Consider the following 17,257-nt stretch of genomic DNA (forward strand, 5'->3'; position numbering starts at 1 on the left):
TCTCTCCTCTATGGCCATGTAAAAAGCCAACCACATACAATAGAAATTCACTGACTCTACAAAGAAAACAGTATGACTAACAATATGCACTATTATCAAATACAAGATGTATGCAAATAGGGAGGATTTTTTTCAGTGATAGCAAACTTTGTTATTTATATCAATAGTACATAAGACTTGACAGATTTGTTTAAGTCTACCACTTTTAATCAAAAGCAAAATTAAACCAAGAGTTGAAAAATTAAGATTTATAAGACTAACCAGTTGCTCAGTAAAGCGCTCTGCGTATGTACTAAATTGGGGAAGAGATTACAATAAAATCTATTAGCTCCAAAACAGTGGTAAACTAGCCACAGCAGATAAGAGAATTACATCATTAACTCCTTCTGACTTTAAGCTTTCATTAAAATTGTTCCTAGATCTTAAGGTCATGAAAATAACCCAAATATAAACAGAATGTAAACAAATGAAGAGTGATCTTCCTGCACCTGCAGGTAGACTACTGCAATGTCCCTTCAACTGCTGTTAGTAATTTTACCAAGCAGCAGCAGGATGAAATTAACAAGTTCTAGCCAGTTTCTCAAACACAATTCAGAGCTTTGCCTGCAGCAGTGCAACTGTCAAGAGTCAGTTTCATGTTGCTGAAGTTAAGAAGAGATAGGAGCAGCAGCAGAGAAAAGCAAAGATACTATTCACTGAAGGACCCCATAAAAGAGAAGATGCAGTATGCATGTAGTATAGGCATCTCTCCAGATCCTCCACTTCACAACTGGCTAAGCAGGAGGGAGTAAAGCAAGGCTTAGTCTACTCCAGAAGTTTGCCGGTATAGCTATACAGCAAACCCACTTAGCGTAGATACAGCTTATACCAGCAAAAACACTCTTACTTCTATAGTTAAATGCATTTTTTCACCAAAAGAAAAACAAATTATTAAAATAATTTTAAATAGACTTGGCAGAATTTGATTTTTATATAATTTCCATGAATAATATCATTGTTCATATTTAAACCTTTTTTCTGATTTTTATTTAAATGTTCACAGTTGTGGGACATTGGAGGAGGAGGTCAGACAATTATTTAATGACATAATGAAATTCAAGAAGTAAAAGCTTTATAGTTTAAAACAAATTATCACATCAAAATATACAAAGGAAATATTCTTAGAACTCTAAAGCTCTCAAGCAGCATGTTTCTTATTTTGTCTCACTGTACATTTCAATGATCATCCAGGGAAATTATTTTTTCAGCAGTTTATGTGAAATTGACATTTATTGACATTAACCGATAAAAATCAAATCCTTACAATGCTGATTATATTTTTCCTGTACAACATTACACCTTTCCTATTTTTGTCTTTCTTATTTTGGATCTTTGTTGCACAACAGAGTCACTGCAAGTGGAGAGAAATGCTTATGGTATATTAAAACTTTACAGTTCAGGAAAAGAAAGATGCCTAGTACTAACAGCACCAATTATTAACTGCTGTAAAGATCAATTGGATCTTGTGGCACTTATGAAAAGCAACAGATGGCAAAGAGTGGGACACTACAACGATGAAGACAAAGGGGATGGTTTTTGCTCAGATTGCTTCACCCCATACTCCCTTCAAATTAATAGAATTTACACCTATGGATATTACAAGTATTATAGAAATAATAAAATAGCATCTTAAAGTGCACAATGGAATTTATCTTATGAAAAGTTACATGAAAAAATGTAAGGCTTAAAAATGTTTTAAGATGTTAAGTACTGTTTGAAATCTTTTGTACACTAACCAAAACCATCTACATTTACCAGGTTTCATAACACACACACCACGCCCAATGCTGAAAACACTCAGCATTGCCCCTCAAAGCACTTATAGCCATACAAAACTGCAGAAATCTAATATTCCTATCCAATGATAAGTAGATTTCAAGTACAGATGGAAAAGGCAAGTTGAAAGAGAATATATGAAATGTGATCCTCCAGGTTTACATTTCAGAGGAAGAGCCAAGCCTGTGTCCAAAGCATAGAGAACTTCTATCTTCAGAATTACCTATTAACAAATATTGGATACCCCATCATCTATTCCTTTTTTTTCTTAAAATTACAAAGCCAAATGATATAAACTATTTGTTTAAAATGAAGCTATTACCAAGCAAGCTGCTTCAACAGGTACGGATGCAGAAACCTGAGAGCCAAAAGTGAAAGAGCAGATCAACCAGTTGGTCTCCTTTCTTAAACAAGAAGCACTTTTTAATTAAAGATGGATTGATTTACACAATAGGCACTGACAGAGATACAACTGTACAGACATTAGGTATACAATTAGTTCAGTTACCATGGAAAGGAAAGATTGTACTGTGGTCAAATACACACATGCTGCCATGCCATTTTGTCTGCAACAAATTATACACATTCATCAAGAATGCAAGACCTTGATAGCACCCGAATCTGACAGAAGACTGCTTATTCGGCTGCCTAATTTTTTCTGCCTAGGATTCTGGTGGAGAAGCAGCGTACATGGAGACTCATCAGGACTCAGATAACTGTAGGGCAGCGACACTGAACCAATGGCTCTATCACCAAATAAGGTTCAAGGCCTTACACATGGCTCTCAGAGGCCACTGGTCTCATAGGCACCTCTTTTGTACTACACAGTGCCATACAAAAAGAGTGCTAGGCAAATGGCCAAGAGTCTCTAGGCTGCTTCTTATTCCTCTCTTGCAGACAAGAAAGTCAAATGAGAAAAGGAGTATTGGGCCAAATTCATCAGCGACATATCACCAATTAAGTTAATACCAAGGATGAATTTGGCCCTTGTGGAAAGAATGCCACAAAAATCACAATTATGAATTCTGACAGCCTTGTAATGAGGTGTCAATGCATGAAAATGCTGCACTGTAGTGAAAGTCATGACTCAACATCATGGCATGATCCTCAGAATGAACATGTTGTGGATCTCCATGACTCCATTCACTGGGTGAAAGCTGGATCTACCCTGAATCCTGATTATTTATGGACCCAAGACCCTAAACTGTACGGTCAGAAGAGAACAAATCTAGCTACCTCCACAAAAATAAATCCAGACCTCCACAAATCTGAGCATCACTGCAACAAAAACCCAGATCCAGCAATTGGATGCTGTAGGATCTATCCTATTTTGGCCATCACCCAAATTCTATGACATGAATGAAGTATGGCTGCTCCTATGGCACTAAAAGTTCAGACCCCATTGCATGCCAGCACTTGATGTTAGCTAAAACCTAGATCTGGCATCTGGAGCTTGGCAGCTTTTTGGCCAACACTGTACAAACCTAAATAAAAAATAGTCTAACACTGAAAAAATCTGGATCCTGATGCATCTCAGCCCAATAGCACTGGAGAAACAAAATCTTGTACCTGGATCCTGGTATTTTTAACTCCAGTCCCCCAAATTCTACCCTCTAAACAAAACAAAAATAGCAGGTCCCAGTGGACTATAAAAAAAAATAAATTAAAAATGTAGACCCTTTTGCAAACTGGCACAACAGCAACACAAAGTATCACAGAATCATAGAATATCAGGGTTGGAAGGGACCTCAGGAGGTCACCTAGTCCAACCCCCTTGCTCAAAGCAGGACCAATCCCCAATTTCTGCCCCAGATCCCTAAACAGCCCCCTCAAGGATTGAACTCGCAACCCTGGGTTTAGCAGGCCAATGCTCAAACCACTGAGCTATCCCTCCCCGCTAAAGTAGATTCTTCTTGAACCAGGTCTTTTTTAAATCCCAAAATTCTTCTAGCTAAAGAGAAATGCAACTCCAATTCTACTGAAAAAAATCGACACACTGCTCACTAGCACTGCAAAGACACATATGTGTACCCAAAATCTGTTGGAGCCTACATTGTTTTTACCTCAAGCTCCCAAACTGTACTGTCAAATTAGACAACACATGTTGCTAATCTCACTCAAACAGAAAAATCCAGACTCCAACACTTCCTGATGCAAGAACAATGCAAAAAACATATATCTGGCATGTAGGTCTTGCCAGATCCAGCAAATTTTTATCCACAAACCTCTAAATTCTACTGTTTAGAATCTAGCTGCTCCTAGGACATCACAGAAGTCTGGCCCCTGACACAATGAGCACTTGAAACAATCCAAATATGGCTCTGGCTCCAGCAAGGTCTAGCCCAGTTTTTCCATCTCTGAAGTTTTACCTTTTGGCTGCACCCAAAGTGAAGTTTTCCTTTTCTACACTGGTTTTCTATTTAACTTGTACAATTGTACGGGTGGTGAGGAGGGTAGCAGAGTTACAGGGAGTGACACAAAGTGGAGGCTAAGCAGAGGGGTCCTAGCTGTGTTGGGGCCTCACCTCCTGGATGCGTTTGCGGGCACGTTGCAGCACCTCTTCGTAGCCCTTCTGCCGCAGTTCGCTCAGGCTCTCGTAGTACTCTTCAGGGTCGTCGGTCTCGGTGAAGAGCACCTGGGAGAGGATCTTCCACCCGCAGGTGTCTAAGCTATGGCCCAGGTAAACCTGTAGCTGGTAACACAGCGCGTCCATCTCCTGCTCGGACAGCTGCGGGGCCCCGAACAACACAGTCCACATGCTCGAGGGCTCCTCAGGGAAGACGGGCAGGCAGGGCTCTAGCTCCGAGTTCACCGAGCACAGCTGCTGATGCACGGCCCGCAAGTCCTGGAAGGAGAAGAGGCCGGCCCAGCTGCACTCCTCCCCCGGGGAGTCCGCGTCTGCGGCCGGCTCGGTACCTTGCTGGATGGGTCCCGGCAGCAAGAGCAGAGGGGCCGCGGATTCATCCTTCACCAGCTCCAGCACCTCGATCTCCTCGGCCGCACTTGCTGGGCTCGGCGCCGCCGCCTCCGTGCTGCGCGGCGGCCTCCGGACCGGACTGGCCTTCGTCCGCAGCGGGCTCTTCAGCATCGCCTCTGCCCCGGCCGCGGCGCCCTTCTCAGAGCTCCGGAGCAGCGAGTCCGCTCGGGGATGCGAGGAGCTCCTGGCCGGGCTGGAGTCCGCCCCGCAGGCCGGGGTCCGGCGGGCCGCGGGGACGCCGGCCTGGGCAGGGGCCCGTCGCTCCGGCCCCCCGGGGCTGCCCCGGCGCAACTCCCGCGAGCCGCTGCGCTGCCGCTGAGCAGTCCGGTTGTGGCAGGTGATGGCGAACTTGCCCTCGATCTCGTTCCAGGCCACGATGAACGCGAACTTGTGCTTCTCTCCCTCGAGGAAGGCGTGGGGCCTCACCGCCACCCAGTCCGCCTCCAGCGTCTCCTCCAGAGCGAAGGCGGACATGGTGTCCCGCTACGCGCCCGCGCTAGGCATCCGCATCCACCGCCGGCTCACTGCCCGCCTTCAGCCATCTTGGGGGAGAAGGATGCGCCGGAGCCCGGCCGGGGGGGAAACAGCCGCTCGCGAGCTCGGCCTCCTGCTGCGGCTCGTTGCCCAGCGCGCGCGACGCGGGCTGCGCCGGCCCCGCCTCCCGCCGTGGTAGCGTCCTGCACCGGGCGGGCGCCGCCGCGGACAATACAGCTCCCAGTACAGGTACTTCGCACGATCACGTGGGCAGAAGCAAGCTCTGTTTACAAGCGACGCGGCCGCTGCGGCATCTCAACCCGCCCTAGGGCCCTGTCCCGCCCCCTGGCTACTTGCTGTCCCCACCCCTCCTCCGGCTCCTCTGCTGTGAACGGCTTGGGGCGCAGGCGCCCGCTCCTCCCCTCCCCCACGCTGCCAGACTGAGCTCCCCCTGCTCCACGGGGATGCTCTTCCCGCTCCCCTTCCTCAGCTGTCACCGGTCCGTAGCCTACGTCAGGCTCAACTGAGGGGCGCGAGGAGCCGCACGTGCGCCGTTCAGAGTCACGACGGCCCAACGGCCAAGGGGAGGGGGAGCTGGGGTCGGCTTGTCCTGGGAGCAGGCGCAGGCGCAGTTGGAGGGAAATAAAAGAAGAGCAACAGTTCGGGAGAAAAGAGCCTGTGTCGGCTGAGGCCTGATCGACACGTTACCCTCCTAATCGCTTCTGTCAGGGGGATTTAACTGGAGTCTCGCCTTTCCTGCAGCGAGGGGTAATTCGAAGTCAATCCCTTCGCCTGACTCCACAGCTACTGGCTCTGGCGGATGGAATGTCCGGGCGAAAGTGTTATGGGGTGCGGCCACCTCTGGGATAATGGGGAGTAAAGGAGGAGGGTCAATTCCTCCATCTCTGCCAGTTCTGGGGCAGCTCGACTTTCACTCTTCTTTTTGTCTTTTAACACCCACTGTCTCGCTGGGTCACACGATTTAGCTTCTCTTCCATTTCTTGGCACATCATCCTGTTTTTCCTTGCCACAAATCTGTAATCCCAGAACAACGTCAGGGGATTCTCCCCTCATTGGGGAGTCAAAGGGACAAGCAACTAATCACTAACCCATCCTGCCGTTTCACTTTCTCCTCCACTGTCCTAGCTCTCACACAGCCTTTCGTTTCCAAAATTCCTTCCCTTGTTTTTTCGATTTCAGTCACCCAGCCCAGGAAAGGATTTAATTGGCATTGAAGGACATGTAAATCCCATGTTGCAATAATGAAGCCACATTCACTAATGGCGGGTGGAGTTGGCTTGGGATTTTTTGTACTCTTCACATGCCCCAAATACAGTCTTTCCTGGAGAAATGGGAAAGGGTTTGGTGTTTTATGTAGGTTATCTTATTTCCTTATATTGAATTACTCATTGTGATTCTTGGGCAACTATTACACAAGTTAATAACAAACCCCTGTTACCAGTGACTGAGACAAATAAAGTCTGTTGCTGGTACTCCCTCCCTTCCTCCTGACTAGAAATTGAATAAATGCATCCTGCATGACATCGTAAAATCATCAAACTGAGGTGCTGGAATACCTCAAAAGGATAATTTCCATAGTCAAGGGACCTCCAGCAAGAATGCTCACCTCCATCCTGCCTCATGTCCGTGGATAGGTAGCAAAAGCACTATGGCAGATAGCAGCCTCTGTGATAGGACTTGGGGATGGAAGCAGTCTTTGAAATAGCCAAGTCTTGGGTAGTTTTATAGATGATATCTTGATGTAAACTGAAAGCACCAAGGCACAGCAATTACGTGCTCATGTTTGCCTGCCCTACTTAAAGGTGGGCAACTTTATTCTGCATTGGTTGAAGCTTCAAGTAATTCCAAATACACAACATACCATATCTAAACTGGACAATTGTACTGTAAGGACCACATCAAAAAAAGAAATAACTAATCACCTGTAATTCTGCTTCTCCTTTGATATCATTTGACTGGATTCCTGCTTTTTGAGTCTCAGTTCCTTAGTATGAGACTGGGTGAAATCTCTAGCTTTCAAAGATTTTTGGCACTGAGAATTCATCCTCATTCTGAGACCTACTGCCAGTGTCATGGTGCCCTTTAGAATGTCCCATTTCACTTCCTGGATGAGCGGGAAACAGAATTCTCCTCAAATTTAAATGTAACAACAACAATAGAGGCCCCAAAATATTTATATGATATGGCAAGACCATTAAGAAAATTAATGAAGTAATTGAAAAATGTTGCCCCCACCCTTTTAGATCTGATGGGAGGTGGTACATGAGTCCTGAATCTTCTCAAACAAGATTGTGTCAAAGTCAGATTCAGGACTCACATAATTCATTAGACCACTCTGTTTATTAGCAAAGCGCTTTGCCAATGCACCCAGATATATGAGCCCCTCTCTGAGGCTCATGCTAACTTATTTATACAATTAAGCCAAAGCCAATTTAACATAAGAGACAAAAGGAAGCAGAAACTGACAAATATACATACATATCTTATTTGCATACTAACGTTTACCAATCTTCTAGCTCAGTAGGAGCTCTAAGTTAATTAGTTTGAGGACCCATTGTCTCACACTCCTTAATGTTTCTCTTCCTGACAACTATATTTCAACAAACTCTTCAAGCGGCATTTCTTTAATGAATTATAATTTCAATATAATTCATTCTACTTTCACAATTGTCAGAGAAGCAGAATAAGTAATTAAAATGATCCCTTCTCTAATGACAGGAATCCTAGGAGTCTCTAAAAAAGTCCTAAATTTGGAAACAACAAAGTTTGAGGAGAGCCTCTACAAACCCGAACATTCTCCAAACATGGAGGACCAAAGACACTGTACAAAGCCATCTCATGGACCCTGGAAAATTATGGTGACTTCTTGAATGCCAAAACTTAGAGCTGGTGGGAAAAGTGAGGGAAATGTTGACTCAGTAGCAAACAGCCAGAGACAGTCAGGCTGAGGATGATATAAGTTTTGTACTCCAAATCAGGTATGCAGAAGGAAATGCATTCCTTTGCATTCAACCATTGGACCAGACACATGCAGAGTGGTGTGGAAAACATGACTATACCAAATATAAAAGCTAGGAGGGAAGAACATCATCTCAGAGAAAAACTGGTTCGAAAAGACAGATACTCCAATAAAAGGTAACTTCTATCTATCATGTAGGTTAAATGCTAATGCAATTCAACAATTATAAATCAAACATAGCTTCCAATGTGAAATTGTGTCCAGAGAGGAAAGCTATAGACTGTTTCTGTCAGGTATTCAGAAAGAAACTCTTCAGGAGATGACTGTAAATATCAATCTGATTTTGTCTTTAATAATGCACAAATGAAAAAATGTCAATGTGTAATACATACCAGTAAATATATCCAATCTTCCTACTAGTATTAGTTCTTTTGAGACAATAAAACTGTGGAATCAGTATCTCAGGTCTTTGTGATCCCTGATGGACATAGTGCTGAGGACTTACTCAGAGAGGGATGTATCACCATAAAAAGGAAAAACTCAAGATTGACCCAACAGTAGGAATTCAGTCAAAATCGTATCTTAAGAAAAGGAATGGTTTCACTCCTTGACAACAGTTAGGCTGCCGGTGTCCTGACACTACAGCTTGTCATGCTGACCAATACTGTCTCATTTTTTCCTTGTATGCCCCCATCGGTCGGTCTGTTTCCATCTTTCGTCTTCTGTTTTATACTTAGATTGTAAACTTTTGGGGGCAGGGACTGTCTGTTCTGCATTTGTAAGCACATATCACAGTGGCGTCCTGGTCCATCACTGGGACACCTAGGTGCTATGATCATACAAATAATTAATAATCATCATCCCAGGGCCAGCTAAAGATGAAAAAAAAAACTTTGAGACACTGCTGTCACCTGGGAATCTATGAGCAGTGCTATATCTAAAAAGAATCTGAGCTGGCAAGCCAGTTAAAAGCTAGATTTGCTATCTCATTGTAATGTGTAGTGGTGAGATAACTTCCATAGATTCCTCAATATGTTTTTTCCTGCCCACCAGTATCATCTACAACTTATCCAGATTGAGCCTGTGCCAGCTAGTTTTCAGACAGGATCCTAATTCAGCCAGGCACTAAGAAAACAAGAAAACTACAAAAAGAAAATGCATGCACTGGCTCACAAAAGCTTATGCTCAAATAAATTTGTTAGTCTCTAAGGTGCCACAAGTACTCCTTTTCTTTTTGCGGATACAGACTAACACGGCTGCTACTCTAAAAGAAAACTACAGAATCCAGGTTCAGTGAGAAGGAGACACAAAGCTGAGTATTATCATCATACTAATGTTAGTACGGTTCAAAACATTTTCATAATCTCCACTAGCAGCCTCATATACAGTAAATGTTGAATAGGAGAGGTGTCAGGATGAAACCCTGTGGAACCCCACCTGTGAGTGCCCTCAGAGAGGAATAACAATTGCCTATCACAAACCTCAGGGTCCTTCCTGAAATGAGTAATGTGAACCACTGTACAGTGATCTCACCCACACCTGGATAAATCATCGTCTGTCTATTAATGCCCTAAACAGCAGAAATGTTCTTTAAAATGTTTGCTTAAACATTCCTATCACCTAATTTGTGACTCCTACAGAAAGAAAAGTGCTTAAGGCTTAACCATAATTACATCCTCTTGAATGGAATCCAAATGTTTAAAAACTTTGCGTAAGCTAGTTCTAATGCTAAGTCTTTTTGAGAAACCCAAGTCCCATCACTGTCTAGGAAGCCTAGCATACTGGGAGAATTTAAATAATTTTCAAACACTTCCAGTCTCCCATGCTGTTGTAACGTCATTTATGTCCACATTGTCACATCCTATGTTTACCAGTTATGCTATTGTAGTTAGAGGGCTAGTCAATCAAATGGTATGAAGCACTGTAGCAGTGAAGGTATTGTTTTTAAAACTGCCTCTGTTTTGAAGAATTGTTAAGTTCTGGCATATCTATGTTTTACAACAATTTTGAACAGGTTGTGTTGCTAGTGTGGTTCAAATTGTAATGCAAGTAAGATAAAATGCAAACTTAAATCTACTGTTTGTAAATATATTTTATAGAATTTAGCAACTTTTCTAAAGGTGCGTCTACAGTGAGGCAGGGCACTTGATTGCATGAAGTGGTTGTTTGCCCTTGTGATGGTTTAGTGCATGTAGATAGCAACATTTTTACACTTTGATGTGACCACTTATGGCACATCTTTCAACTTGGGCTGTATCAATGCATTCCAGGACTCTTTAAGTACCTATTTTATCATGCCCACAACTGTTTTCTGAAAGCAGAGACTTTTGGTTAATAAAAGATGGCATGGGCTTAAAGCAAGAAATTGATATTGGCAGCATTCAAGATGCTAGAGAATCCCTCTTTGGAAAGCTGGAAAAAATATGAAAATGAAATCTGTTAAATTTAGACACAACACAGGAGTGGGAACAGATTAGGGTATAATTTGAGTTTAATTAATACAATAAGAATATATATACTAAGAAGTATAACTGAAACCAAAATTGTAATTAGAGAGACAACTGATACCACCTCACACTGAAAGTGATTCAGGTCTCCAGGAGGCACCCTCTGCTACATCCCTTCATATGAGGAGTGTTCTCCTGACTTTGTAGGTTGGTTGAGTCAAGAATCATGGTGCTTGCTCCTCCATTTGGTGGTTCACAGATCAATTCTTTCACTCACCCATTACAGCAACTGCAATTCTTAGGTGTGCATGGGGTGGGAGAGGCCATGTAAAGGCCAGCCACCATCTGGCCTTTAGTTATTTGTAAACAGAATTCCTTCAGACATCTCAAAGGTACTAGGCGTTGAGGACTATGGCAAGTCTGAAGCTTTAAAAAGTAGCTGATTATAAGTTTTTCAAGTGCAAAAAGTGAGAACAACATTTGTGCATGCTTAGATGCTTAGTTACATGCTTTGTAACTGGACAAATCTAATTTTACAAAACAGTCCCACAGAAATTCACTTTTGGTTTGACCCACAGTAATGAGAAATTACACCCCAAATTATTTTGATTCCTCAAAATTATAAAGAAAATGTCTCTATCTATGGTATGTCTATCGATGCTGTAACACCAAGATTTTACTAGAGCACAGGAACACATTCAAGAAAGAGGAAACAATACAGTTAGCCACAACCATAAGTCTACACAATCAGTCAAGAACATTTATTACTAGAAAGGGAAAACCACAAATCACAAAGAAAATTCAAATATAAACCACAAAAATAGTCATGTGAATTTTAAAAAATTGAAATTATAGCTCCTATACTGGCTAATAAAATCTACCCACAGTCTGATCTGCATTGCATTATAATGCTGTGCAGAAGTTTACATTAAAATTCTATAAAATGAAATGTATACTTGAATGCTACAAACCATCTCCTCTTCCTGCTAAAAATCATTTTCAGAGAAGGGAGAATGGATATAAAGCTGTTACCATAGAATCATAGAATATCAGGGTTGGAAGGGACCTCAGGAGGTCATCTAGTCCAACCCCCTGCTCAAAGCAGGACCAATCCCCAACTAAATCATCCCAGCCAGGGCTTGGTCAAGCCTGACCTTAAAAATATCTAAGGAAGGAGATTCCACCACCTGCCTAGGTAACGCATTCCAGTGTTTCACCACCCTCCTAGTGAAAAAGTTTTTCCTAATATCCAACCTAAACCTCCCCCACTGCAACTTGAGACCATTACTCCTTGTTCTGTCATAAGCTACCACTGAGAACAGTCTAGATCCATCCTCTTTGGAACCCCCTTTCAGGTAGTTGAAAGCAGCTATTAAATCCCCCCCCATTCTTCTCTTCCGCAGACTAAACAATCCCAGTTCCCTCAGCCTCTCCTCATAAGTCATGTGTTCCAGACTCCTAATCATTTTTGTTGCCCTCCGCTGGACTCTTTCCAATTTTTCCACATCCTTCTTGTAGTGTGGGGCCCAAAACTGGACACAGTACTCCAGATGAGGCCTCATCAATGTCCAATAGAGGGGAACGATCACGTCCCTCGATCTGCTGGCAGTGCCCCTACTTATACATCCCAAAATGCCATTGGCCTTCTTGGCAACAAGGGCACACTGTTGACTCATATGCAGCTTCTCGTCCACTGTAACCCCTAGGTCCTTTTCTGCAGAACTCCTGCCGAGCCATTCGGTCCCTAGTCTGTAGCGGTGCGTGGGATTCTTCCGTCCTAAGTGCAGGACTTGTTGAACCACATCAGATTTCTTTTGGCCCAATCCTCTAATTTATCTAGGGCCCTCTGTATCCTATCCCTACCCTCCAGTGTATCTACCTCTCCTCCCAGCTTAGTGTCATCTGCAAACTTGCTGAGGGTGCAATCCATACCATCCTCCAAATCATTTATGAAGATATTGAACAAAACTGGCCCAAGGACCGACCCTTGGGGCACTCCACTTGATACCGGCTGCCAACTAGACATGGAGCCATTGATTACTACCTGTTGAGCCTGACAATCTAGCCAACTTTCTATCCACCTTATAGTCCATTCATCCAGCCCATACTTCTTTAACTTGCTGGCAAGAATACTGTGGGAGACCGTGTCAAAAGCTTTGCTAAAGTCAAGGAATAACACGTCCACCACTTTCCCCTCATCCACAGAGCCAGTTATCTCGTCATAGAAGGCAATTAGTTATCTGTCTGGAGTGGCTGTATCCCACAAGGGCATAGACTCATAATGTCAATGGTCTCCTGAATGGTTGTGCCTGCTGCCAATATGACTTGCCATCACCACTCATCATCACTGTCCTAATGAGGATGCATTTCCTACTGAGAGAAGAAGGTTATGACATGAAGACTTCCCTTCATGTAGATGCCTGCTTCCAATTGGTAGGAGGAATAAGATTGGGGAGGTGAAGAATTGCATATATTGAAAGATAAAAAGGTTAATTACCAGTGATTGATTATTCAAATATATTGTTAATTTACATAGAACTTCGCTCTTAAGTGTGTATGGACCCTCTACATTGAAACTGGAACCTCATATAAAGTAGTGACTTAGAACCATGCACATGCTCTCACCCTCTATTGAATATTTGGTTATGTGGTAATATAAGGAGCTGCAGGCTTGAGCCTCTTCAGTTCCTTCCACCTAATAAGAATCTGTATCTTAGACTCTTAAAAAGTGGAGACAGAGGTTAGGAAGTATGGATCTATGCTGACAACCCCTGGAAGAACCACGATTTCTTCTTTTCCTTCTTCAAATATTGTAGCATAAATCTCTACTTTTGGAAGATTAACTAGCAGTTACAACACTCACAGGAGATGGGTCTGAACAGCTAGTTAAATAAAAGACTGTAGAACTACTCTCCTGAATTAAGCATTAAACCCAGAAGCTGAGTCACAGGAATAACTGAGTAAATGTACGAAGAGTGTCAGATAGCAGCCTTACAGATCTCAGCAATAGAGATATATATGATGTAAAGACCATTGTGCGTTAAGAGAATGCTCTACAAGTGAAATATAGTTCTATATACGTATATAGAAAAATGTGTCAATAGATGGTGCTCCAAAATATGCAGCATTGTTCTAGGTTTTGGAGGACCAGTAAGTTGTTGTACACTGCATATCGCTTCCTGTGTGCAACTCTTTACATTCAGTTCTGTGAAGAATGTGGGAAATACCTGTATTTTTTTATTAATATGATGTGTACTTCTATCCAATTACTATCATGCTGTCTGCTACATGGATGCAAAGAGTTAACTCAGTCCTGGTGTCAGCTCCTTTGAAGGTTTATCCCTACCATTCTCTGATCAACAGCCTGTTTGATAACCCAGTGTGGTGGTCAGATTCCAAGTGGGAAAAATGAAACAAAGGTATTGGGAGGGGTTAAAAGCATCATTCCTCAATCTGAGAGAATCAGAAGGAGGCAGTGACCCTGCTCTCCCAGATATTGGAGTACCATGACTCAGTCAGGCCTACCTAAGGCTTAAGGGAAATGCTAAGCTTAAGATCGATAATATGCAGATAGGCCTTTTTGTTGTTTTAACCCTTTTCCTCTCTGTTGGTTATGTTCATATGGATAAATCAGTAATGCTGTGTTTTGAAGAATCTGTTTGGAGTCCCTGTGTTTACCTCCTGTTCACAGCCCTCAGAAGGAAGTCTGTAGCAGGGGCCAAACCCAGTTGGAGCTGCTGAAGAGAGAGAGTTGGTAAACAGGGGTGCTGAAATCTGGGGACCCAATCTAAAGATGGGATGGAATTCCACTTTGAGAGACGTGCAGGTGGTGGGTCTGTCACCTGAAAAGCATGCCCCTGGAGGGTCTGGAGAGGGGTCAAAGGAACAGCTTGCCCTGAAATCCTGACTGCTGTTAACACTGTGAACTAATGGAATGTGTTCTACAACTGATGTATCTGCAAAGTTATACCAGGTCTACATACAAATTTGAGCCATTTGGACAATTTTTTGTTCAGAGATTTCTCTGGGGCAGACATAATGGGGACAAACAAAAACAGAAATTTCTTGCATCCAGTTCAAGAAGAAGGCATCAGCCAGAGAACTATAACTTTTTTCCTCCTTTAGACAAAATTGTTGACATTTGCAAACAGGTCTATCTGAGCCATTCCATATTTGCAGAAAAGGAATTAAACTATAAAGTTCTTGAAGTACCATTTGTGCTGGACATTGTAATTACTGCTCAGACAATCTGCTGAGATACTGACTTTGCTCAGAAGATAGGCAGCTATATGTATTACAGTGATGAATTCCGCAGCCAGCCTGCCTTTTGGCAGAGAACACTAGACTAAATGCTGCTTTCAGTGTTGATTTAATACATGATCCTGGCATTGGCTGTAAATGCCTACGATGTCTTTCTCTTGGTATAAGGGAGAAAAGCTTTGAATACTAGATGAGCCACTCATAATTCCTGTACATTTTAATACTACATGAGCCACTCATAATGCCATCTAGCCTCTGCAGGATTCCACAGACAGTGTCATTACATTTATTGACTGAGGTGAGCATAACAGCCTGTTGTAGATGCAACCAACATTGTCATTACAAAAGGATTTGGATGCACAAATTTCTGACTGTATCCATTACAGAGAAGTAAGGACATTGCAGAATAGCCATCATTGACTCAGTTATCTGATTAGAGGTAGATACGCTGTCTGCAATTAATAGTGTGGAGGCCTCGTTTTGAGTTTGGCAAATGGCATCTATTAAAAATAGCATAAAACCCAGAAGTTCCAAGATAGGTGAAGCGTGTTTCTTGACTGAGATCTATCTGTGCTGCATATAGCTTTTAGATCTGTCTAATCAGTCAAGGAACACTGCATTCTAAGATTCCCAGCCAAGAAATCAAATTCAAGATGAGTGACATTAAAATGATCTTATTTTGGTTATACTACATCTGTCTATTTAATCTTAATTAGTATTCTGTATCACTGATTTTTAACTTGCATATTTTGTTCAAAATGTCACAAATAGGCACAGTGATTTCACCTGAATAATGTGGTAAACGTACATAAGTTGTAAGTATTTGTACTATAAACTTTGCAAACTACTCAGCAAAGTGTTTATTATTATAGAAATCAAACCAAAAGTTGAAAAGTGTACTATTGAAAAGCAATCCTTTTTCAAATAAATGATAGCATTCTGTTCAAGGAAGGTTTCTAATATCATCACAAACCATTAAATGGAGAAAAGTTGGATTGTGAGATGACATGGATTCTGAGATGACTTAATTTCTTTGATCAAAATATTCCAGTGTTTTATGTTTATTTGTTCTGTTACTCCTTGATACATAATTTGGTAATAAATATCCAACAATTTGTGATAGTTGATTACTGATTGCATTCCAACACTCTCTAATAACTGGACATGTCCACCATACATGCATAAAATCTCTTCTTTCACCACAATTTCTCTTTTTATCCCCATTCTATCTATCTATTACTCCTGAAGGCATTCTGTGCCAAAAATTTAAAAATTCTACACACAATATTTTAAAATTCTGCAAATTTTATTTGTCAACTAAATGTGAAGGTTCCAGCATAGCATTGGGGAGCACAGGCCATGGGCTGCACAGAGGTGGGAGATCACTGTGCAGCTTCCACCCGGGACATGGACTCAATGGTGAGGCTGCATCCAACCCTGACGCAGCGCAAGGACCGGGCCTGCCCCAGGGGCGGCGAGTTGTATGGGCCTGTGGTGCCCAGGCTCCACAAAGTTTGGGGCCAGGTCTCTCCCCCGGCCCCACCTGCTGCCCCTGCATGCCTCCCCAGCAGCCCTGCCTGCCGTCCCCGAGCAATTTAAAAGGGCCCAGGGGACCCACCACCACCATTGGCAGTGCATCGGGGCTAAGGTGGTTTCCTGCCCGCCCGCTCCACTTCCATAAGTGGCCGGCAGGTCCCTGCAGCCCCTGGGGGTGTGGGTGTCTCCGCGTGCTGCTCCCACCCCGAGCACTGACTCTGCCAGCTGTGGCCAATGGTCCCCCATCTAGGAGCTGCTGCCAGAGGGGGGTGCGGGTGGCTTTCGGGAGCCACGCAAAGTAAGCACTGCACCCCACCCTGCACCCCTGCCCCACCTCAGAGCCCGCAGCCCAACTCCCTCCCAGAGCCCGACCCCACCCCCCCTCTTGCACCCAAACTCCCTCCCAGAGCCTTAGGCAGGTGTGGGAGGGGCAGGACTTGGACCCGTTCTGGGCACCACCAAAAATTATACAAAGCTGCCACCCCTGCAGGGTCCTGCCCCTCCATGCCAGGTGCACCAGGTGTGGGCAGGCAAGCTCAGCAAGGCAGGATCCAAGTGTGGAGGGGCTTAGTGTGGGGGAATCTAGGTTTTGGTTGATAGGGTTCTGTGTGAGGCAATCTGGGTGTGGGTGGCTCAGTGGAGGATCCAGGTGTGGGGGGGATCTGGATGCACAGGGGCTTTTTGGGGGGGTTCTGGGTGCAACAGCAATGGGTCTCTGCAGGGGGGGTCCAGATGAAGGTGGTTGGGGCTCAGTAGGAGGGTATGGGT

General features: G+C 43.5%; 1 protein-coding gene and 1 long non-coding RNA gene across 4 annotated transcripts in view; one reads left to right on the forward strand and one right to left on the reverse strand.

Moving 5' to 3' along the window:
• JMY (junction mediating and regulatory protein, p53 cofactor) overlaps positions 1-5,520 on the reverse strand; it is a 132,557-nt gene extending 127,037 nt beyond the window's left edge. For all 3 annotated transcript variants that reach the window (XM_048849376.2, XM_048849375.2, XM_048849377.2), the window contains exon 1: positions 4,340-5,520. In XM_048849376.2, coding sequence (XP_048705333.1) covers positions 4,340-5,266 — 927 coding nt within the window. In that variant the 5' untranslated portion in view covers positions 5,267-5,520. The remainder of the gene's footprint in view (positions 1-4,339) is intronic.
• Positions 5,521-5,622: 102 nt separating this feature from the next.
• LOC142072128 (uncharacterized) lies at positions 5,623-16,068 on the forward strand. The gene is made up of 2 exons (XR_012668438.1): positions 5,623-8,422; positions 14,385-16,068. It is a non-coding gene; the product is annotated as an uncharacterized LOC142072128 (long non-coding RNA).
• Positions 16,069-17,257: the final 1,189 nt, after the last annotated feature.

This window comes from Caretta caretta, chromosome 5, assembly GCF_965140235.1.
Source record: "Caretta caretta isolate rCarCar2 chromosome 5, rCarCar1.hap1, whole genome shotgun sequence".
Lineage (NCBI taxonomy): Eukaryota > Metazoa > Chordata > Testudines > Cheloniidae > Caretta > Caretta caretta.